General features: G+C 43.6%; 1 protein-coding gene across 2 annotated transcripts in view; it reads left to right on the top strand.

Annotated features, from left to right (window-relative positions):
- STK39 (serine/threonine kinase 39) overlaps positions 1 to 25,865 on the top strand; it is a 2,038,823-nt gene that overhangs the window by 1,580,148 nt on the left and 432,810 nt on the right. For both annotated transcript variants that reach the window (XM_069616263.1, XM_069616262.1), the window contains one exon: positions 13,322 to 13,374. In XM_069616263.1, coding sequence (XP_069472364.1) covers positions 13,322 to 13,374 — 53 coding nt within the window. The remainder of the gene's footprint in view (positions 1 to 13,321; positions 13,375 to 25,865) is intronic.

Consider the following 25,865-nt stretch of genomic DNA (forward strand, 5'->3'; position numbering starts at 1 on the left):
ACCTTTCACAGAGGAGAAGTAACCATTTGTATATCAGTCTGCTCCAAATGACCAGAGCAGTCCAGCAGCAAAATGCTAGGCAATTCTCCTCTGAACAAGCGTACCAATTGCAACTCCAAACATGTGTTTTCAGACTTTAGGTGATGCTGTGCCTCTCTCAGAACAGTGAGCAAGGTGTACATGTGTAAATTATCCTTAATAACTTTGGGTGAAACGCAAAGTCATTCAAAATATGCAAAAATGCAGATGTAGATGCCCCTCTACTGAGAACGGACTTGGGAAAATAACCTGCTCTATGTGTGGTTTCCCACCCAGGAAGTCTTTACACATATTTTAACTCATTGTGCGATTCAGAGAGGGAAATCAGCCATTTGCATATGAATTGATCTGGTCTCTATTACACATGTCCATCCTGCTCCCCCTGCAAATGCCCTTCGCACCGCACACTCTGCAACACACCAAAATAAGCACACGGGAGTCCAGGAGTAGAAAGGTTTAGCACATATTGTTAGCACGATCCGAACGCATGGGTGGACTGCTGTGCCTCCCCAGGCTGGTTGCATCCTTATATACAGATTAAGGCGTCTACTCCAATCCTCATCACATTACTCATGTCACAAGGGTTGCTCGCGGGCTGCGTCCGGGCCCATGTACAGCATGTAGGTATGTAAGGCCTGTAGGGGCAATCAGAGGACAAGCGATACAAGTATCCAAGTTCTTAGAATGAATGTCGGGGCAGTGTGGCCTTAGGTTCTGGTTACAGCTTGTTAGGCACCAACAGCAAGTACTTCTCGCAGAAATGGTTTCCCATTGCCGGAGGCGTGTCCGTCACGCATTCCACAGTCACTGGGACCTTTCTTGCGCCAGCCCAAATCTCTTCTTGCGCAGGGCCTCAAGGAAAGCATATAAACAAATAGTTACATCTCGTAACAGTCCCACCCTCTAAGGCAGTCTAGAACAAAAGGCTTCACGATTTTCATCTTCTCAGGAGCATAGCTCAGGGGCAAGATGCTTGCCTTGGAAGCAAGACAACCCAGAGCAACACAGGTTCAATACCCGGTCCGCGCATAGAAACCTCTGGGTATTAAGCGTGTTATAAATAACCAATCACAGTTAAAACCAAACAAGAATACCAACAGCAACCCCAGGCACGTGTGTTTGTCTTGTTGGGATGAAGCTGTGCCTCTCTAAGCACAGTGAGTACATTTTTGTAAACAGCCACACGCTTTGTGTCCTTCCTCACATGTCATCTCCCTCCTATGTGTGCTCCATTATAATAGTTTAGGGCTTATAGGTGACACTGAAGCAGCACCTAATAGCCAAACCTAACAAGATGGGCACGAGTCCAAAACAAATCTGCACACCTACATTAAGAGGTGGATCTGCGTCTCAGAATGTGTGTTTGCAGATTGCCTGTCGCTCGGACCATGATTCTTATAGGGTTTTGCCCTAGTTGTGTGGTGCTGAAAGCAGGTGTATTGTGCCATCCGACTTTTAAATGCATAATGGACACACACAAACACACACAGCCTCTCTCTCTAGTGCATTTTAAATACACTAGAGAGAGACGCACACATGCCACGTTATGCATTTATTGGTTAGGGGTCACTCACCTGAAAGCGTGAGGCTGTCATTCCTTTCTACAGCCAGATTCTCAAAAATGCATTTGCGACATGAACATGCATTTGTTTCACCCAAATGTACTTTTAAGAATTCAGACATTTAAGTATGCATCTTTTCCGTGCATTGAACATATGAATGCAAATAACAGTTCAGAGGATCGGGCCGGCTTAGTTCTCTGACCAGCACACATGAGAGCAACTAACCAAACATGAGCCATCTAATCCACGGGAGTAAAACACGCTCCAAAGAGAGCCCAGAATGAATGCTAAGAGTGCAAACATATTCTGGAAAGGGTGACCATGATTTTAAAGCTCGGAAGGACCAGTTGCTGCATATCATGTACACATTGCAGTCATTTAAATAATAATTTTAAAATCGTCCTGACATATATAGTTTAGTCGGTGCTTGCACGGGCCTCTACACAAGCTGTTGTTTCCCCAGAAATATCTGCACGTGTATCCGTTTTTACACACCAGTATGCACTTCAATAAAACTGGGATGCCTTGCTGCGACCAGAATATAGCGTGCCATTTGTTTAACTGTACTGTCATTTTTACAGCTCATTATTTTTACTGCTAATACGTACCGGGCAGGTGCTAGTAAACAAGCAATCACAAACCTTTTTTTTTCCTTTTAACTGATCCTTCACACACAGGGCGCAATTCGAGGGTAGGGGGGGGTCCACCCCCTCTTTTTCAGAGGGTGGACTCTGTCCCCCCAGCTGAAATGGGAAACAGTGAATGTCGTTTTTGAATTTATGAATTAAAGCCAGCCTGGGGATCGAACCTGCAATTATCAGGTTTGCAGGACAGACACTTCACCACTGCACTATATAACCTGATGAAAAATAACAAGCAGCTAAAGGTGAAATGACACTGAAGCAGCACCTAATGGCCAAACCTAAAAAGATGGGCAAGAGTGCAAAACAAATCTGCACACCTACATTAAGGGGTGGATCTGCGTCTCAGAATGTGTGTTTGCAGATTGCTAGTCGCTCGGACCATGATTCTTATAGGGTTTTGCTCTAGTTGTGTGGTGCTGAAAGCAGGTGTATTGTGCCCACAGCCATCCGACTTTTAAATACATAATGGACACACACAAACACACACACCACACACCTGTCATTAATGTATTTACTGTTTTTAAATACACTAGAGAGAGACGCACACATGCCAAGTTATGCATTTATTGGTTAGGGGTCACTCACCTGAAAGCGTGAGGCTGTCATTCCTTTCTACAGCCAGATTCTCAAAAATGCATTTGCGACATGAACATGCATTTGTTTGACCCAAATGTACTTTTAAGTACATTGCACCGTGTCTCCTAGCCCAGACGAACACATTAAGTTACGAATATACTGTCACGTTTGGACAATCTGGGATAGGAACCACTATTCTTAGTTGGTGTCTCCACCATTCTGAACCAAGAAGACACATCTTACCATTTGAGGTAAACATTTGTTCCCTCAACGGCGCATTGAATCTATCTATACCCATGATGGATTATCTTACTTATCCTTGCACTGGATAATTCTTTGATAGAGACCTCGGGACTACCATCCATTCCATCACACGTCCTGATGAAGGCCTGCTCACAAAGCTGCACTATACAGCTCTTCTAGGCCGAAACACCTTTGTGTCGACGATATCACCATTTAAACAGTGCACATTTGAAGCATTGTTAATGTGCTTTTTTTATATATGTCCATTTATGTGGGTTTATGTTTATTCCTGTTACTGCACAATTGAAATGATCAACCAATAGTAGGAGTTTTCCGTTATTGTTATTGCATTGAGATCCAGCCTGTTTTACTGGGTCATACCTATATGTATTGTTTTTTCTAAATATCTCTGGGTGCTCTATCCCCACCAACATTATCCAGATGTCATTAAAATACATTTTGTGAAACGAAATGCAGTAAGATATGACTGTTATATTTGTTATAATGTTGGAACTGTGTGACCTCTCACCCTGAAGTTTTGGTTCTGTTCATTCAAGAATACCCACCAGGGTTTTTCAGGGCTCTGCCAGGTGCCCTAATTTTCAATGTGGATGAAAATGTCCATAGGGATTAGCATGGCCATGGGCAGTCAATGGGTGCTGTGAGACACCAGAAGGTGTCTCACCCACTAGTCCCCAGAGATCTGTCATCCAGGTGGCCAGGACACAGCATTCCCTGGGAGTGGGAGTGGGACACTGGGTGGTGAGACGCGGTATACCTTTCCTCATAACATCTTTACCCCATCCTACCCAGTAGGATATTTAAGAACTCTACCCCCCCCTTTTACAACACAAACACTTTCTCACTGACAGCCCCCTCTAAAGGGAAAACAGACAAACACCCGAGCTGTGTACCTGACATGTCTGAATACAATGGCCAGGCAAGGTCAGGCAATTACTGATCATCACACACACCTGACTTCCATTACACTTCCCCACATGGATAAAAGGCAGCGCACGAGAGCACACTCTGAGTGAGGTGAAGCACCCAAGTTAACAGCAGTTACAGATGGCAGTTTGAGAGGCGAAAGATGGTGAAACAGAAGGGGGTTGCAAGGAGAAAAGTTCCCTTGACCTTTTTGACAAGGCACCATTAGTCTCATGAGACCTCAGGAGAAAGCATAAGACCAGGAAACCAGGCTGCAGAATCCTGCATTTTGTGTTGAAGGTACCCAGAGACCTCCCGCATCAGTAATCAAGGAGTATCTCCAGCCACTGTGGTACTCCAAGAACAATGCCGCTTCAGTGAAAGCAACACAGCCAGTGAGATGGGGATACCGATCCAAGAGTGGTCTGTGTTAAAGCCAAGGTTGCAAGCAGCAACACTGTATGGTGAGCTCTGGAATAAACATTGTTAAAACGCATGTGATAAACTACTGATGAGTGATTGAATTTTAAAGAAAACTACAATACCTTTGACACAGTGGTCCGGCACCATGTGGGTGTTTGATCAAAGGTCTCTGTAGGGTAGCCAGCTGAGAAAAGTAGATCAAGTTTGTCTGAGCCCGGCAGAGGGAGATCAATTGAGAGAGAACGAATACATGTGAATCAAAGTGGTCCTGCGACAAGTCAAGTCAAAACCTGCACAGAGTCGAAAGTAGATAAAAGTTTGGAAAAGTACATGGATTTGATCTGAGTCAAACAGAGGGAGAGCAAGTGAAAGCTTTATGTTAAAGTGAGAATGCGCCCGGGGAGGGGAGCCCGTGGTGAGTCTAGAATCACTCTAGAAGTTGTACATGAGAATCCTGAGGTGAACGGAACTTTTGAATGTTTGTTTTATGGATTCGGCCAAAATGACCAAATCCAATTTCCCTACCCCACTAAAAGACCTAATATGCATACCACAAAAAGTTTAAACTACCAAAAGTTTCAACTGTATAGTGAGCAGGTGTTGCGGGGGACACCCCCGCAGCTGACCTGCTTCAAAAATAAAATGAGAAAAAAGAAATGGTGCAGGTGCTACAGGGGTGTTTCCCGCAACAACCTGCTCACTATACTATACAGTAAGGTTGTGGGAGACACGCCCGGAGCTGACCCGGAAAAAAAAGTACCCCGCGGCACTGGTTCCTGATCACAGAAGTGAACGGGAACTGGCGTTGCAGGGAACAGCGAGACTGGGGGCGGTTAGGGTTTCTTTAAATTTGGAGTTGTTTTACCTTGAATGACCGAAAGGGAAATGTACGAGCAATATTGCATTATGTACATTTCTTATTCGGTCATTTCCATCGCAGTTATTTCTGCTGCGGTAAATCAACCTCAATTCTGTTTTTTTAATGTTTGTTTGTCGCATCAGGCCCTCTGAAGTAAGAGACTTTGAATGGCAAAGAGACTTTGACATAGAAGGCCCTGATACTGAGATTTGAACTTCATCCTTGTGCTAGAGAAGCTAGAGACTGTGCTCAGCTCGAAAACACAGTCCTAGTCGAGTTGACAGACTCGACTAGGACTGTGCTACTGTTATTTGATGATCGTAGCTTGTTCCAATCTTTATATTTAGGATTACATAGGCATTTTGAAAACCCCATTGAAGTTCAAAAAACACCCTTGAACTGTGGTCACTTGTGTCTGTCTTACTATTTAATACCATGCCTTCCTTATAGTGGGCACATAACCAAACAACACATACAAGATGTGTGTCCCTCCTCATATGCCTTTCCTCCCTAGCTGTACTCTAATGCACTCTGTACTCTGAATGGGCTATGTACCACTTCCAAAATATAACCTGTCCAGGTTGGGGAAAGGTTTGGACTTTGCTTCTCTGACACATGACCAATGTTGCTTTTTGCCAGCAGAGCATTACAGTGGGAGTGATTACAGGTTGTTGGCAGCAGAAACAGACGTGAGTGGCCTCTTGGAGGCAATTTATGAGGTGCGTATAGGGGTGTTATTATAAATACCAGGGTTGCATAAAGCTTCAAGTTATATGATAAACATTGCTACAAGCATGTTAACTTATCAGGCATATTGCATTACCTTTGTTTCGACCTTTCTTTCGCACTGCTGACTAAAATGTTCAAGCTCTTCCAGAGCACATTGAATGATATACGTCAGCTCTTACACACATTGCTGCCACTCTCACAGGTGGGGGAGTCTGCCATGAGACCAGTCCCTCTCAGATAACTGCCTTATTTCTTTCCTCTGCACAGCTCCCTACATGATGGCTCTGGCTGCCCACTACCACTATGCATTCCAGATGCCTAGGGCTAAAGGAGTCCTTACAATACACGCATCTGCTTCCACCATGTGGCATGATCTCATCCAGGGAGTCCTGCCCAAATAAACATGCTGTTGGTGGTGGCATACCACCCCCAACCACTTGCAGTGTTGGTGCCGGAAAAAGGTGCTTGCAATACCCACAGTTCTCTGTGCCATTGATGTCAATTGGACATTCTGGATGGGGTTGAGGTTTGACCACAGCATGTTGCAACCATGTTCTGTCATAGACTTGTATGTGCTAGCTCCCTCCTTCTCACCAGCAATAGAGGTGACAGTAGTGATCGTTGAATGGTCTCTAGCCTCTGCGGAAATGTGTGCCTAGTACCACAATGCCACTAGCACTTTATCCCCATCACCTTGGTTCCTAGGGAACAACCCTCTGTCCCTCCCTTGACTCACTTTCCTTAGCTCTTCTAACTGAGCAGGCTTTGAGATCCTCCACCCTAAGGGTTTCCCTGTTGGCAGGATAAAATAGCTCTACACCCAGGATTCTCTGGCATGTGTGTGGGGGCTGTCATTACCTCACACCATCACGAAAAGAGCCTCCTTTATCATCACCTCTTTCTTGAGCTGCCCCTCCTCCCATTGTTTGCTTATTCTGTAAAACCATTCTGGTAGTCAGAGCCAGACGACAAAGGCCGGCCAGCCAGATATGAAAGGGGCATTACCTCTTGCATTTCTAGACTCACCCACATAGCAGGAGCTAGTAGTGCCAAATGAATCTCCCACTGTGGGTTGGGAGTGGTCGGTATTTCCTCTTGACATTGTTGGTCTTATGTAAAAGGAAGTGCTTCTGGACTGATGGTAGGTACTTCTACTGAACTTCTACTATGTGGCAGCAGAGGCTACCCATTTTCTTCGGTTCAGCCTAACAAGCTTTCAAGACTTTGGCATGTTGATGTATCAAAATGAAATACTTTATGTGGACATATGTGAAGTGTAGGAACCAGGCACAAACAATACATGGCACAAACCTTTTGAGAACTGTAGGAGATTTTGTCTTATTGGGGTAAATTCGGGATTTGGCAGTATTTTCTTACCGTAAAAATATTGGGTGCAATTTTGCAGTAAACTAGTCTTACATTTAGCATGGGTTTGGTATCACACTATTTTAGTGACCATATCATGTTAGCTTATATTGGCGGTACTTTTAGTGATATCTTGCTTTGCAGTATTTTTAGAATAATGTTATTCCTGTGGTATAGTGGTGAGCATGGTTTTTCTTTTGTGTACTATAACCCCATCAAAAACAAACCTTTTGTTTCTATTAGAATATCTTCCAGTCGCCTGTGGAGAGCCCCAGACTTAGCATACTTCAGGGATCCCAATGAGTTTATTCATAGTGCCACCTATAGTTTGTGGCTGATATTACTGGTTTATGTACATCCAGTAACCTATGTGTCGGATTCGACACCCCTTCCCCTCAGCATGCAAGGAAGGAATCACTCATCATAATGCACACAACTCTCTACTTTGTAGCTGTTTAATACTGACTTTCTACTGTTTGCTATTTTAGTTAGAGTGGTAAATTTGTAAACGCACTACTGCACTGATATGAACCTCCCCTCTGTATTTCACTTACATAAATAATTCACAGATGCATGAATGATACTAAAGTCTTAGTTGCTTTTATATATATCTTGTATTACATGACATTTACAAATCACCAAATCTTACCATGTGTTATTTATAGCATCATCTGCAAGATAAAAGAACAAAACAGAACAAGCAGATACTTTGCAAACATTAATTAGTTCCAACACTTTGAATATAGAGAGAGAAATACACATATAATATTCCTATCCTCCCTACACTGCAATAAATCCTAGCCACACGCACCGCATACAATATGTTCCTCACTTGGCACAAGTCTCTTACCAAGGCCAGTAATCTGAGATTCCCCCATGACCTCACTGTCTTTTGCAGTCCCAGTGGTAGCGCGAAACTCCTCTGTAAATTTGTGTGGCGAGCACCAACTGATTAGATTCACAGTCAGCGCTCGACCCTCTTGAGACAGCCCCGTCCGTCTATCTCCTGAACCCAGCATGAACTGCCAACTCCCCTCACTTTTCTTCTTCAGACATGGCTTGTCTGCCTACAATTTCTACCAATCAGGGTAAAAAGAATGTGCCCTGTGCCAGCCTTCATTTTCAGAACAATGAAAGCTTTATGTCCAGAGTATCTGTTTCATTTTGCTTCCTGCATCTTGCATATTTTCTGTTCTCCACTAGCTGAAGAAAACGCTAGCTTATATGCTGGCAAAAATGCTATACATGTCCTTGCATGCCCTCCTTTTTCCGACAATTCTGGCTAACCAAACCCACAATTGGAGAAAACCTAAATTCTTCTTCATTCTGCATCCAATATATATATTGTGCACGGCATTATTTTATCCTGGCAGCACACTAAGTTGTTCTATATGTGCTCTGAATATCTGCAGTTTCAAACTGGGCCTGGCTGTTTACTTTGTATGTTAGCAATAACGCTATATATGATATACTGGCAAAAGAAAATGCTATATTACATACTGGTAAAATGCTATTATATGCTGGCAAAATGCTATTATATGCTGGCAGAAGAAATGCTATATATGTCCTTACAGAACATCATATCATTTAATTGATGCCTGTGCCTGCTGACTGCTAGACATATGGGATCTTTGCTAATTATAGGGGATTTGGTTTGTCTGTCCATCATGCTCTATTTCTACTAAGTCCCTGGCTCTCGGAGACGTTTTTGCATAAACATTAGAAAGTGTCACTGGAGTATTCCAGTTATTTGTTTGACATGTGCAATGGGACCGGGTCCCCAATAGATTTGTTAGATTATTCTTAGGTGATATATTGCTTTTGTATTGTATCTAGTTACTTACAAGTGTGTCATTACAATCGCATAAAGTTGACACTTTTGTAGCTCTAAAAGAGGGGAATGCTACCTGTAAAGGATGCTACCTTTTTTGATATTTGTGATTTGTGACAACAGCCTTTCTGGAAGTTATATGTTAAAACATAAAAAATGTCATGGTATCGCTCCATATAATAGAAACATTATGTCCTAAGTTGTGTATTGAGGTTAATGCCTAATTTGAAAAGTATTACAAAATAATAGCTTTACAATACACCAATCTCCCTCTCTTTTTCTTGCTCTTTCTCTGTTTTTCTTTCACTGAGCTCTCTTTCTCTATCTTTCACTTTCTCTCTTTTTCTCACTCTACATTTCAGCGTGATTTACAAAGTGTTTTTTCAAAGGGATGTTCCCATTGAAAAACGCTTTTGTAAATCACGCCCTCTGTCTCTTTCCGTTTTTTGCAGAGAGTTGTGTAGTCAGGTGCACATTTCCTAGAGCCAACCCAGGGGTTGATTACATCTACCACTAGAGGAAAAAATGATATGTTGGTGGAGGGCGGTTAACTCTGTTGTTTTTGCAAAATTATCTATTACAAGAAATATATACCATTAATTGTGCTATCATTGTATACTGGCTAATTTTGAAACTGTACAAAGTGTATTTGTAATGTTCACTTTTGGGGATAATGTATTCACAATAATAACATTACACTGATTTTACTAAGGAAAGCACATTACCAAAACCGAGGATAAAAATATAAATTATTTTCTAGTGGAAATATATCACTCCAAGGAGGACAGCCTGGTGCATTCCTATTGTACTCTTTGGAAATAGCCATATTATAAAGGGGACAAATAGCAACAGTGAAGGGCCTAGCCTTCTTTGCATAAAACCAAAGAGCATTTGGAAGATAAGAATAACCACAGATCGATGCATTTGACAAATATGTATAAAACATTTTATGGCAAATCGCTAAGTGTGTTATACACACTGGGCTTGGAGCTCATTTAATGTTTCATAACACTCACCTGAGCACTGAAATATGTATAATAGTGAAGAATATATGTTGAATCAGACAGTCCTTTAGATATGGGGCTAACATGGTTGTAAGCTAATGTTTTGTTTCCCTGTATCAGGCCACAGACTAAAGATGACTGTGCACATGCTCAGTTCCCAAAGCACAAACACAATACGAGAATGATATATACAGAATAAACATTGAACATGTTCCACAGAAACTGACAGAAAGAAATAAGTGTCTTTCTTAAGGAAAGCACAGTGCCAGAGATAGTAAGAATTGATTACAAGCTCACTTTTTTACTGCTTTCAAAAGGCATCATACATCTAGTGTTTATTGTGTGATATGGAATTGAAATTACCTAAAAGCTTTTTAAATGTAGTGTGACAAATCAAGAGTATTTGTCCCTTCTCCCCAGGGGTCTGGGCAAGTGGGACGTCACTGGGAGTGACCCCCTCTAGGGGACAAGTACTCTCATTCCCACATGGTACTCCCTATACAAGCAACACCATCTGCTTATATAGGATTCCATGTAGTAACAAGAGATGTGCCTTCCTCTTTATTGGCTTCAGGTAATGCTGGATCAAATACGACACCCGGAGACAAATAGAACGCCCCTTTGAATGGGGACTTGTATGTAACGGTGACTAAACAATCAAGAAGAAAGAGAGGGCAATATGCAGGGGAAGCCCTCTGAAGTAATCATGTTCTAGTGGGGCGGAGCAGAGTGGATCCGCGGAGCCCATGGCAAACTGCGAGGAGAGAATGCCAAAGAAGGACGCTGGAGGTCCAGACGTAAAGAACAGTGGCTTAACCTCTATCAGGAGGGAGTCCTGGAGACCGACCTACATGGTGGCATGACCACAGGAAAGCTGTGGTGGGCCCACTGCCTGATCAACAATGCTGAAACCAGAAGAAATTGAAGGAACAAAACCTCCCGTCAGCAGACCTATGCCGAGCACACAGACATAACGAGACACTGAGTGCGACTGCATGTTGGAGCTGAGAAAGCAGAGACAGAGACTACAGGAAGCGAATCGCTACCTACCGCAAGCCTTGTAAATCTACCCATGTCAAGTGAAGGTATCAGGGTGGATAAGGAGAGGTGGAAAAACAGGGACTATATGTACTGCATGAAAGGAACTGAAATATTGACTGAGGGTCATGGAGAAAGCACAACCCTATATAGTGTGCAATACCAAGAGAGTTGCTAAGTATAACTGGTGAGGAACACTGGGATGTATTATTAAGAGACTTAGAGAACCCCTATGAATTACGTTCAAGTACCAAAAAGAAAAGGGAAACCAGGGGAGAATCTCCAGCAGTGATGGCACTACACCGTATGAATACTGGAATCTATTGCTTAGAGACTTTGAGAAACCCTCTGAATTAGGCATAAGTACCAATCCCAGGGAAAGCAAGGGTACAGCACAGAGAGGCCACAGGAGTTGTGGTACTACATCTCATGAATACTGGAATCTATTGAGGAGACCCATTGCCGGTTCTGAAGCACTTCAAGACTCTCCTCTTTGCTTCTGCCTTCCCTCCCCTTATCCCCTGCTGATCTGTTCTCTTGGCACTGTGCACCAGGCCACCCTCTGTCCCCTAAGCCCAGGTACCTGCTCACCCTACCACCCTCCTGCACTGCCTCCTGTCGACCCCTGCACTGGGGTCTGTATCTGTACCCATACAGTCCCTCACCCCCATTTCTTCTTTTTCTGCACTTATCAGACTTACCCAGTCTGCTGCCGTAAACGCAGCACGTGCCACTTGCTGGCTGCACCACCACTGTTTATTGCCTCAATTATCTATGTATTTTTATTATTATTTATCTGTTTATCCTCTGCCCCACATTCTCCACTCTCCCCCTTCCATGCACTTCTCCCTCTCCCCCTATTCCATGCACTTCCGCGTTCTCAATGTCACTGGGCCTAGTAAGATCAGTGTTGTGTTCTCCACTGTTCCCCTCCCTTGCCTTGTCGCGCTCTGAAAAACTGGTGTATGAGCACGATACAAATAAAATATCATATCATATTATGAAGAGACTTTTGAGAAACCCTCCGAACTAAACACAAGCACCAATCGCAGAGAAAGTAAGAGGAATCCTAGGAGGAAGAGCCCAGCAGTGATGTTTTTACACCTTTAACAAATGTATACTGAACCGTAACAGAGAAATAGTTGAATCGAAATACTCTGAAGGACTCCAACTAAAAGGAATACGTGTAAGAGATTACATACAGAAAGACTGTCAGAAGGACTTTGAGGATATTGATAGATCTCACAAACTCCGGGATATCCAGCATTTGAATAGGTACCTCAAGCTGCAGAAACTCTTAAAAAAGAGAATTTGCAAACCCTGATGAATTTACACTCAAAGTTGGTTGAATTTCTAGAACTGGTTGCACTTGGAATAACCCTGAAGCAAAGCCCAGGAAACCCAGAAAAAGTGAAGGTGACAGAAGATATATATATATGTATGTATATATATATATATATATATATATATATATATATATATATATATATATATATATATATATATATATATATATATATATATATATATATATATATTCCGGCCATCTTGAGTTATCAGTTCTAATGGTAGGGTCAGGTAGGAGTAAACTATGGACTGTGGACATTTGATTTTGACTTTTGGCAACCGATGACCACCCTTCATTAGTTTGGTTAGATAGGAATCATTTCCCTGGGCTATAGGGCGAGTTATGTATTTTGTTATTTCAATAAAAAGCACAAGACATGCCCAAGTGTGACGGACTCCTTCTTTAGTTCGCAACAGTAGGCTGCGTAGAAATGTTTATATAGATGCAAGGAAGAACACCATTAGCATCTGTGGTCCTATTTGGTTTCTAATAATTAAACATCTAGCAGCATGGTTTTGCCAAAATGGGCATTTGCTGTCCATAAAACGACACCTCTTAATGTCCTCATTCCTATTGTTTAAACCTTTATGTAATCGGAACAGCGGCATAACAGACTACCCTATAAAATACAGTTTGCTTATTTTTATTGAAACTTCTCTTAAAAAGCTGCACACATTTAACCTTAATAAGCCATACTTCATTAGGTGTTAATGTTTTCATTGAATCGTTTCAGGAACTCCAGAAAGGAACTTAATGATATACGATTTGAGTTTACGCCAGGAAGAGGTAAGTTTTAATTGAAATTAATATTGTATGTCTCCAGAAAATGAAAAGAAAACAGTGCTGTACAGTACAAATAAATAAGAACATTACAGCGTTGTCTGCGGCAGACATTGTGCCTTTGTGAATAATATAGCATTTTATCCATCAAACTACTGTGCAGTCTGTTTATTATGCGCTTAGATTTACCAAGAGGGTGATTTAAGCTATCAGCCTGCTTTCGTTATGTGTGCCTATAAAAGCATGCAGTACTTCATAGACCAAACAACAAACTGTCTTTATGGCTTCATGTGTAACGCTTGTGTTTTTGCTTTTTTATTTGCTTAACTTGACACAAAGCCCAGAACTCCTGCTGCCTTTGCTTTCATTTGCCAGTGATCTGCCCCTTTTGCTAACATTGCAGGATGAGCAGATGTGTCTTAATAAGTGCTGCAATTTGTGAAGCCTCACGCACATTTTAAGCTGTGTTTTGGGCATGTTCAAATCAAAGTTGATAAGTATGGTAAATCATCGCCTTTTGTTAGAATCACTGGTAAAGTATTTTGATTCCCGCACAGCATCCACATGTCAGAGATTTTAAAGTAGTGCTGGAGTAATATTATGCCAGGCATTTCCAGGTAGTTATTGACCAGGCTGGGATAAGTATCAAAGGAAAAGCCCAGGACCCTATCACTGCTCCAGTGAATAACTGTAGAAAAATGCCTGCTTCAACTAGAGCCACACAAGTGAAGATAACTGGCATGCGATTACATGTAAAAACATTGTCCCCGACTTAAGTTAAAACGCTTTTGTACTACATGCTTCACCTATGCTTCTTTGTTTGTTTGTTTAGTTATTTGGTATTGCGCGCCAAACCCTTGGGTAGCCGGGCGCAGTATTACAAGTAGTCTTATAGCTTGATTACAGTGCAAACAGTGCATACGGTAAGTACAACAGGTGCATAAGTACATATAATACAGAGCATGGCCTTGGAAGGCCAAGCAGACAGACATATATAATAATATATACATGCTTGCCAATGGTACAGTATGCATCAGCAGGTGCAAGGGTCAAGAGAGAGCCGGTGGTAGTAGGAGTAGGGTGCATCAGGTTATGTGTCATTGGTGCACAGCCATTTGAGTATCTTGAGTCTAAATTTAGGGTAAGGTTGTTCTAGTCTGATGTCAAGTGGTAGCTTATTCCAGCATTGCGCAGCTTTAACAGGGAAGCTGGTTCCACCCGCAGTTGACCATTTGAACCTGGGTGTCTCCAGCATGAATGTGTTAGCAGATCTCATAGGGCGGGTAGTGGTTTTCCTGGTGATTTTTCCGCTAAGTAGGGGGGTACTAGTTGTTCAAGCATTTGGAGGTAAGAGAAGCTGCTTTGAGGAGGATTCTATCTGTAATTTTCAGCCAGTTTACCTCTTTTCTGAATTTGGAACGTCCAGCGTTGCTCTCAGTGTGTTCTGCAGTGTTTGAATTTTGTCTGTGATATATTTGTTAGCTCCTGAGTGTAGGGCGTTACAGTAATCCAATCTCGACATAATAGGAACATTGGCTAAGGTAGTGCGGCTGGCACTAGAGAGGTACGGTCTAGCTGCTCAGATTAGTTTGCCAGTATAAATTGTAGAAGAGGCGAGGGAGTTGACTTGCTTTTTGAGATTGAGAGAGGAGTCCAAATGGAATCCTAAATTTTTAACCCCAGGCATCACCTTGATAGGGTTGTTATCAATGTTGAAGGATGTGTAGTTTGGGCTTAATTTTTTGATGTTAGCTTCAGAACCTAGGATTAGTATCTCCGTTTTATTGTCATTCAGGCAGAGGCCGTGTGATGCCATCCATCCCCGAATGATGGTGTAAATCTTGTTCACCAAGGCTGAGTGGGCCACAAGTTGCCCGAATGGGGTATGAGGATCTGGGTGTCATCTGCATATTTAGTGTAGGTGATACCTAGTCTATCAAACTTGTCAAACAGAGGCTTGGTGAAGCTGCTGTACATGGTGGGGGAGACACAGGAGCCCTGTGGGATGCCGCAGGTCATTTTGATAGGGTCGGCCGAGGCTGAGGTGGAAAAGACCTTCATAGTGCAGTTGGTAAAAAAGGATTTGACCCAGGCTATAGCCTCTCCGGTGAAGTTGGCGGCAGATCTAAGGAGGTTGCAAAGAACTGCGTGATCCACCAAGTCCAGTAGGAGTAGTAGGGCTGTTTTCCCATTGTCCTTTAGTTCTTCAATTTGTGTTTTAAGGTCTAGCAGGGCTGTTTCCGTGAAATGAAGGGGATGGAAGCCGGGTTGCCGTGAACCTAGTAAGTGGTATGCTTCCAAGTAGTCCTGGATTTGTATGTAGGAAGCTCTATCCAAGATTTTAAGTAAGAATGGCATGGTGGTAATCGGTCTGTAGTTGGTGGGGATGGTCTGGTCCAGAGTTTGTTTTTGAGTAAAGGGAGGACCCATGATTCTTTGAGATTGGCAGGTACTGTGTTTGACTTAAAGGAGGAGTTTATGAGCTTAGAGATAAAAGGGGCTGGGTCTCTGGCTGCGTCCTTGATTATTTGTGCTGGGCAAGTATCGCCCTTGCAGTTTGACTGTTTGAGGGAGAGTATTATTTTTTCAGTATCAATTATGGAGATAGTCTTGAAGCTAAAGGGTGTAGTTGTCCTGGTCCCAGCGAGTTGGGTAGATTGTAGCTCAGATGGTGGTAGTAAGGCCTTTGTATTGGCAATTTTACATTGGAGGGAGGAGATTTTGTTTGATAAAGCATTTTGTATGTTAGTACACCATACCCTGTCCTTAGGGGCATTGTCTACCGGTTGGATAGGGGTTTCCAGTTCGCTGAGGATAGCGAAGAGTTCTTTAGTATTGGAATTAGCTTTTATAATTCTATCATTGAACGTATTCTTTTTAGTTTTGGTTATTTCTTTTTGTACAGTTTGGCTAGTTCAGTTAGATTATTTTTATTGTTTTCAGTTGGGGAGTGGTGCCAAATGGATTGGAGCTTCCTTTTTTGTAGTCTTAGAGCTTTAACAGGAATTCAGGTGTGCTACCTGTCTGGCTTTGTGCTGTTTGACAGAGGCGATCATGTCCATTGCCTTTGTCATAGCATTATTGAAGGTATTCACTAGTAGGTCCGAATTGGTGTTACTTTACAGACCAGAGATGTCTGGTAGGAGAAGCGGTCTTTCAGCAGTAATGTCCTTCTTGCTTCTGGTAGGGAGAGGTGGTACCATTGTTAGACTTGGGGGTGATTAGATCTAGTTTGGCTGAGAAGGTTATTAGATAATGATCTGTCCATAGTTGTGGGACAATATCGGTAATATCCATATTGCAGTTTAGTTTGGATACCCAGTCAAGGGTCCTTCCTTTAATGTGAGTGGGAGAGAGGACTTATTGGGTTAGATCATGATTGTTTAGCAGGGCTGCTATTGATTCGGAATGTTTGTTATTTGTATCATTATAGCCAAGATTGAAGTCTCCCATCAGTAATGTTTGAGAGTGGTCTTTTGTGTTGTTGGCAATGAGACTGGTTAGGTCATCTTCAAAGGTGCCTGATGGCTCGGGGGGCCTGTATATCAAGTGGATAGTTAGTGTGCGGTTATTGGAGAGAGGCAGTTTGTCTGTGAGTATTTCACAGGAGGAGTAGGAATTGAACGTGGCAAGTCTAATAGGAAGGGTTGTTTTGAAGATGATGGCTAGGCCACCACCTCTAGCGTTGGGTCGGTCTACTCTGAGCATCTGCTAATTGTCAGGTACCGCTTACATGAGAGTCGGTCCTGCAGCCTCATGTAGCCAAGTCTCAGTTACGGCCAATAGGTCCAGGTTATCAATGTTTAGGATGTCTGCAATTTCAGTAGCATGGGCTACCACTCATCTAGCGTTGATGAGGGATCCTGTTAGTGTTAGGGTACTGTTGGTTTTAGCTATTAGAGTAGGTTTGGGTGAAAGGGTATTCTGGATCGTATGATTCATGGTATGGGTTTGAGCGCAGGAGTTGGTAGTCTGCGTTGATATGGGCAGGGGGTTCTTGGGCTGGGTGTTAGTACGTCTGTTAAGATGGTTTCTTTTGGGTTCGTAGATGTAGGGCAATCTGGACCTGAGTCTCAAGTTTCTATCCTTGGGGGGTTAGTTTTAGTGGCAGCGGCCATGATGGTGAGGATGGCAAGGGTGAATAGTAGGGTCTGAGTTGGTTTAGTGGAGCAGGCAGGGGGCATCTTTAGGTGAAGGCGGGGGCGCGCTATTGTACTGCCATCTAAGTATTATTTAGAAGGAAGGCAGGGTGTGCTTTCGCATTGAGCCTGGGAGGTGCTATGAACTAGCATCTAGATTCCGTTTCTTTGCAAAAGGCCAAAACACTTGTGATTAGCATGTGCTATGGGCTAAGATCTGAGTGCAGTTGTAATTTGAGCTAGAAGAAAAGACTCTATCATGCTGGACCTGGGAAAGTTGTGTGTTAAGATTTAGGTTTGGTTTCAATACGGGATGCCAAAAGCACTTGTGGCTAAGATGTGATGTGGGGCAGCAGTGTGTTAAGAAAGTGGACTGTTAGTTGCCAGTGCCGTTAGCAGTGAGGTACCTAAAAGATGGCTGCAGCTAACTAAATTACAGTCAAATGGGAGCCTAGGTACATTTCAAAGAACAGCTAAGGTTAATAGTGGTGGGAACAGTGGGCAACAAGAGCATTTGGCTCTAACAGTGGACATACAGTACAATGGCTTCTCCATACACAGGAGTTGTGTGCCCCCTGCCAGGATTAAGTAGAGCAAGGTCTGTCAGGAAATGGAGGGGAGTTAAAAGGTGAGAGAACCGATGCAGCTGTAGCAGGACAGAAATGAAAAGTCAAAACATTGGAAAGATACAAGGGGCTTGATCAGGAGCTGGTATGATTTGTGGAGGCAAAGGTGCATGTGTAATCCTTGGTAATGGATAAAAAGTGGGACTAAAACCTTCCACTGATCCCAAGCATTTTCTGTGAAGGCATGTTCTACTACATTGTTGTGTGGTACTAGAACTAGACGGGGCATGGTTGCATGCTGAACTGGGGTGTTCTCAAGGGTGGTATTGAAGTGTTGAGGCTTCTTCATCTAACAAGCTATTAAGTACACTGCCCAATCACAAAGGGAATAATCTGAGACTCCAGAGCCATCCGGCAGAATGGTCACAACCAAGAATTGGCTTGCAAATGTATTAAAGGTGCTTATTTAGCGCCAGAATATGGACAGGTGGGGTCCTTTACCACCTGCGAGAATAAGAAAGTGGGGGTGGGGTACATTTTGGGGGCGGAAACACTGGTAAAACTGCTATCACACCATGAAAGAAGACCTCACAGGTAAATGCAGGGGTAGAGATGCATCATGTGTACCATCAGCTCAAGGGACCTTTGTATGATTATCAAAAGATAGGGATACAATATCCCAGGTTAACACATTCAGCAGGGATAATCCCAGGATAACCCCAGGATGGGCCCTGCCTAAGAAACCCTGCTCTGAACACATGATCAATACCCTGCAAGGAAGGCGGGGGACAGAGCTCAAGCTGTGGTTCACAGGCAGGCTGGAGCAGATAAGACAACACTGGGTGATGTAATGACAGGGCGGCAGGCCAACCCTGTGGGCACTCATGGGTAGAGGGAAAGTGGACTTGAGCCAGAGACCCGTTCACATGGCCAGAAGTGCCTATAGACAGGTGGTCATGAGAAGGGGAAGCTGAATGGAGTGGTGTTCCTGGAAGGACCAATGAAACAGTATGTTTTGTGTCCCTGGGAGGTGGGCAGCCTTCAGAGTATCCACTATAATGTTTGCAACTGCCTATATCCAGCAGGTACCTTGTGAATGTCTCAATTTCCGCCAGAAGCAGGGTGTTGTGTGTTCTTTTCACAATGTTGCTGACCAATGGCAGTATAATAAATGCCAGGCAGTCAGCACAAATTATATTTTACTAATTGCAAACTGTTCCTGGGATGCTTGAGAATCGATTTGGTGCCACATGGGGAGGCAATGAGATGGGATACTATTGATCTCTTAGCTCCAATCATGTTCTACTAACAAATGTTAACTCTAAGGATATGAGATAGTCCAACCAATGAGTTTCTTGGGAACCATGACAAAATATGAAGAGTTTGAGCTACAACTGTTTCTAACTCCTTGACTATTGTATTTGTAGTAAAAAACGTATGTGCGCTGTATGCCCAGGTTTCAGCTCTCATCAATCAGTTCCAGTCCACTGTCCTGTTTGATTTGTGGTCGCCCAGCAGTATAAAGAGTGTTGCTTCTTACCCGGTGTGTGCTCCATTATTTTTTATTATGATATTTATATGGTGGGATCGGATGCCCCAGCGAGGTATTCAGTCCTCTCGGGCCGCTAAAGGTATCTAAGCTGCCCTCCCGGGGGGATGTGGGTCTGGCAATCGCAGACCTGACCAATGCACATCACTGAGGAGGCCCTGCAGATGCCGAGTTCATGAAGGTCTGCCCGGTCCCGAGCGCCGCCGTGCTCAGTAGGAGGGGTGAGCTTGTGCTGGAGGCTCATTGCTGAAGGGACTCAAGGGTCTCCAGGACGTGAGTATAACTGTGCAAGAACACGCTGCATGGTGGTTACATGCCCACTGCAGGGAAGGGATAGATTTTTATGGTGTCTAGGACACATCCTCAAGGAGGGAGGGTGTCGGCCATAGTATTATTAGAAATTAGTGCGTGCCACCCACTTTGGAGTGGACGCGAGTGTGGGCATGCCTGCATTTGAGCAGGAGATGTGCGTATTGTGTGGCGAACCCCGTCAGATGGGAGTTTGCGTAGTACCAGCGATTTTATAGATGCGTCATTGGGGGTAAGAGTTGTGTTATTGAGTTTTTTCTTTGTGTTTTAGGGGAATAGAGAGGGACACACTTGTGGTAGTTAGTGTTGTCTTATGGTGTGGACTTGTGGTGGATGAATCAACACCACGAGGTACCTCATGTAAAATAGTGCACTTGTCATTGTAGCAGCGTTTGTGTGCAGACAGTGCAGAGAATGCTCAACACCTATTTGTTCTAACATAGGGCATGCTGAGCCCGTGCAGAGGGCCATCAGATGCTAACACTGATACTAACACAGAGGGAGTGGTCGGACCTGTGGAGATGGCCAGCGTGATGAGTGAAGGGCCTGGTTGGACCTTTGGAGAGGGCCAAAGTGAACATTGAGCTAGGTGAGAGTGGGAGTGAGTGTGTGTGTAACAGGAGAAAAGGGGGAAGGGAATACAGGGTAGCTAGGATAAAAAAACGGAATGAGGTAGGGGAATAATGGCCTTTTTAGATATCTCCCATGACCACATGTGCCAATAATTGACACAGTATTAAAGTACAACTTTCAATGGGCCCAGGAGACTGCAGGTCAGTGTTTTCAAGCATTTCCAGGAGAGGGAACTTTTGACAGCAAAATAATAGAAAATACATTCTCGTATTGCGTCACACTTAGATAGCATCGTGAAGTTTAGTCATGCATCACACTGAGATAGAATTGTGAAGATTAGCTATGTGTCACCCTTAGATAGCATTTTGAAGTTTAGCCATGCATCGCATTTAGAGTGAAATGTGAAGATTAACCATGCATCACACTTATATAGAATTGTGAAGCTTCTACTACCTCAAACACACCACCCAAACACTTTACATGCCCACTGGGCTTGCCAAACTATACCTGAAGACACAACCAACACAAGCAACACACGCTTACAACAAACAAACCCTGACACTGGACCTTATCCATACAGACACAACAAGCCAGTGCGCTCAACCTTTAACACCTGCCAATCTACATATAAAACACATAAACACCCCAACATAACAGTCACATAGAAACATCCCAGGGATTGGACCTTACCTGTATGGGTGCAACAAGCCAGTGCACACAAACCTAAATAACAGCAATCTGCACATAAAACACACAGACACAACCCAATACAACAAACAGCCACACAGAAAACATGCCAGGCATTGGACCTTACCCGTACGGATACGGCAAGTCAGTGAACGCAACCCTAAATACCAGCAATCTACACTTAAAAGACACAGACCAACCCCAACACAAAAAAGAGCCACACAGAAAACATCACAGGCATTGGACCTTACCTGTGCGGATACAACAAGCCAGTGGCCCTCACTATAAGGTTGGCGGAATGGGTTTACCGGCACCGGTAAAAGGTGCTGGTGCCGGTAAACCCATTCCGCCCTATTAAGAGGTCTCCTCGCGGGACCCGCAATGGGCGCCTAGAAAAACCAGGCGTCCTTACCGGGTCCCGTGAGGGGACCAGGGAGCTAACAACGGGCCAGTCATTAATGGGCCCGTTGTTAGCTCCATCCCCATTGAGCCCTATGGGGGCTCGAATGGGAATGGGGATGGACCGGGTCCGGGTTCCTCGGACGGGGAATTACCGGGTCCGCCAAGGTTGCGATGGCCCGGTAATTCCTCATCCTATTATTCTGCCCTCACTAACCAACCCGTCCTCATTCCTGCAAATCCAAGTGAGCGCCTGGAGACTGGCCTTTGCGTGGTATCGGTGCGTGGTATATATCAACATAACATAACATAACATAGCATAACAAAATACAAGGCCTCCAAGTTGAAAAGTAGACAGAACATATTGGGGCTCTGGAACGTATATGAAGAAACAGAAGCTCTCCGCCCCGCCCTATGGTGGCTACCTGTCATTACGGTCCGCAGCGGGGTACACCAACCCCCAGAGAGAAACTTCGGGAGGGGATGGTGCAAAAAAGGCAGGAGAAAAGGACAGAGACACACAAAGGGAGGAGCTGCACACAAGGGGAGAGGGGAAATACCTAGCAGACATTCAAAAGAATACAGGATACCAGGTGGACACGTTATTCAGTGAGGCAGAGAGAGTGATAGAAGAGGAAGTATGGAGGAAAAGTAAGGGAGATAAGGGGGAATAGCTATCAGGGAGAAAAAAATTCCAATTAGATGAAGAAGAGGAAGACGGGAAGAAGAAAGTAGCGGTAGGAGGAGGCGATGACAATGCAGCCTCAGATGAAGGACTGCTAGGGGACTACTGAAGTCATGGTGAAAGTGCCAAATGGATGTCCGATAAAACATGAAGGGGGGGAGGAAAGAACAGTGACAGGAGCGACAGGGACTGGTCCACCTCTCTCCGCACCAACGTAGGGAAGGTGAAAATGGGACTAACCCATGCAACCACAGTGGGAGGAGGAATAGGTCAAAAGACATGAGTCATACCATTACTACAGAAAGAGGGCGCACATTGTGTGCCATGGCAAACAATGGACAGAGACAATATAATATGCAGCCTACCCTCACGTGTGGCAGTAAATGGATACAAGGGCTTGAAAAAAAGATGGTGACATTAGCCATCAGTGGCATGAAAAGTTTAATAATAGGAGAGCAGGCAGACACAATATGGAACCAGGAACCAGGCAGGATACAAAGACGCGAAATGAAGCAGAAATGCTTATGACTGAGCTCCATTTAATATCTGTCGAGCATATGTTTGGGAGGTTCTGAGAAGTATGCATCCTGACAGTTACAACCTAGGGACAGTAATGGTTCATAAAATGAAAAGCGACGTTGACAAAGCAGATAAAACGGGGGTAAGACCTATGGACACAAGAGATGCAAATGTGTAGGGATGAATGCATATCCTTGTTCTATCAGATCCTGATAAAGGGACTGCCAACAGAAGTACAGGCATCATTGGATAAGATTGTGCACATCGAAGCTAAGGGCTGGCCTGAAATACAGGCAACAATAGTGCATTATTGAAAATGAAAACAGGAAAGTGAGAGACAGGCGGCAGAAAATGCTGCCAAGGCAGAAAACAAACTGATGCAAAAGAAACTGGCAAAATACACAATGGAAGGGAAATGCTTTTGCCAGATGCCGCAGCAATGGTGCCTGCACCTCAGGGAGGGTTTCCCATAGGGAACATGCCACAGCAAGGGAGTTACATGAAGCCACAATGGGGAACACACCAAAAGAGAAATACATGCACAGGGGATTTTTACTATGGGACTATCTTTAAAAATGAGACTTAAGGTCAAGGTGCATGACTATTGCCATGAACAAAATATTGTAAACTTAGCATCTAAAAAGCATAGTGGCAGGTTTCTTGATGAATATATGAGTAGAGGGTTGTCTCCCTCTTATATTCTTGCTTATCCCAATGCTGGCATAATTCGCACCTACCTAATGATGAAATTTAATGTGACTGATGCACTAGAAACAAATTGTGCGAACATTGGTTCCACACATATGTTGAAGTATTGTCGCCTATGTGGAGTAAATGTATTTGAGTCCCTTCATCATCTAATCATGTGCTGTGAAAGTCTAAATGATCTGCGAACTACATGTTTTAAATCTTATAACAATGACACAGTGATGACTGAGATCTCTGAGCAATGGATGAATTTTATGCGAGGCAATGATATTAACTTGATATATTTTATGGTCGTATTTTATTTGAAAATTGTGGCAATTTTAAACTGTATTGTATAGCACATGTGAAAATGTAATATGTTTTTAGATTGTGTGTATTTATGTTGTTTTGTTAATGTGTTATACAAAGCCAATTGGCTATATGTATATCTAATCAATAAATACATAAATAAATATGGGAAGAGGGTACCCACAACGAGCAAGAGGGGAAATATATGATAAGGGTACAGGGTCTTTGTACCACATTTTGTGCAGCAAGCCCAGGCACAGGCAATTCAAGTGACACAGTAACAGGGGTACAGGTAGAGTACAGCCACACTGGCAGCAGATGCAGCTTCTTCCAGCACAATCACAACAAGCACAGATGCCACCCACAGACACAGATACAAGGAGGGACAACAGATATCAGGATAGCAGTCCCAGCTATGTCACAACCTCCAGAAGTTGTGGCAGGGACTGTGGTGATGTTAGGACAGAATATAGCTCCCAACTAAACTGGGGACAGCGTTGTATGGGGAAATCCTTTTCCTTTCCCACCAATTGACACAGAACAATTGCAGGGCCCACAGAAAGCCTAAGTGTGTCCAGTCCTAGCATTAACGGATGACCCTAAAGAGGAACCCGAGGTAGCAGTGAAAATAGGGCCAAGCGAATGTTCCTTTCTTATGGACACAGGAGCAACCAAATCCTGCATCAGGGAGGGGGAATTCCCATTATCAAACTAGGTGAAGGATACACAGGGCTTCTCTGGGATGGTGATCATGGTGCCAGTTACAAAACATTTGCTACTAATAATAGGGACGCAGCACATTGTAGTGCCACTACTATACTCCAAAGACACTTCTGTCAATGTGCTAGGGAGAGATTTGATCAACAAGCTAAATGCTACAATATTATTCACAGAGAAAAGGAATGGTGTGCACCATGCCAGGCATTTATTAGACATGCAGGGCTGCACTCCTCTTAGTGGTACATGCACAAAAGCACCTTGCAAGTATAGCCCTTATACCCAAGCATGTTCCTGTACATGGTCAAAATCCTGCTAGGATGGGTCAATGGGATACAGGGGAAGGTGTTCCAATTGGCCTCAGAATTCTGTTCAGACCACAGTGCCAGAAGGATAACATGAAGGGGGCAACAGTTGTGTTAAAGATTGAGGTGGTACTGATACACACAAATATGGTGATCCTGTGTGGGATTGACAATGACAGCATGGAATGGCATACAGTGCTTTGCATCAACCCTACACTGACAATAACAGGAGTATAGGATGAACAATTGAAGGGAGATATGGTGTTTCAGATACAGACACATTGTCCAGTTAAAGTAATAGAAAAACCTGTACCAATACTGAAGCTGTTTGTGAAACAAGAGAAGAAACACACAGAAGAAGATCTTAGAAAAGTGCCAGAGAAATTGTGGACAAAGGGGTGTAGGGGTACTGAAAGGAGTGGGGGTGGTGAGGATAAAACTAAGGGAAGGGGCACTATTGCCCCATGCAAAACAATACCGTCTGTCCAGAGAAGCAGATGAGAGAATATGCTCTACAAGCATTATGGCAGCAGGGCATCATCCAGACAGCCTCATCACCATGCAGCACAGTGATATGCCCGATAAAGAAATCACAGGGTGGGTCATGGTGCTTCATCCAGGATCTGCCTCCTCCGAACAATGTGGTTGAGGCAGAATTTTCCTTGGTCCTGAAACCTTCCACAATATTGTGCAATATCCCAACAAAGGTGAAGTACTTCACAGTCATTGACTTGAAGAACGCCTTCCTTTCTATTCCATTGCACCCAGCTTTAAGATACTTGACCGCGTTTACACATTGCAATCGTGGATTCACTGAGGCCTACAGGCATGTGGCGCGTTAAAATAATTAAAATGAATTAATAAATAAATAAACAGAAACTACCCTCACACTGCTGAGCACAAGCAGCAGGATTGGTGACAATGATAGGTGCATTAAACGTGATGGAAGAACATGCCACTACAATATTTTCTGATTCTGCCTATGTTACATCAACAATCCACTCAGGGCTAGCACGGTGGGAAAGGAGAGGGTTCAGAAGAAGTGACAGGTCC

The sequence above is a fragment of the Ambystoma mexicanum genome, chromosome 9, assembly GCF_040938575.1.
Source record: "Ambystoma mexicanum isolate Mex_15411 chromosome 9, UKY_AmexF1_1, whole genome shotgun sequence".
NCBI classification, from domain to species: Eukaryota; Metazoa; Chordata; class Amphibia; order Caudata; family Ambystomatidae; genus Ambystoma; species Ambystoma mexicanum.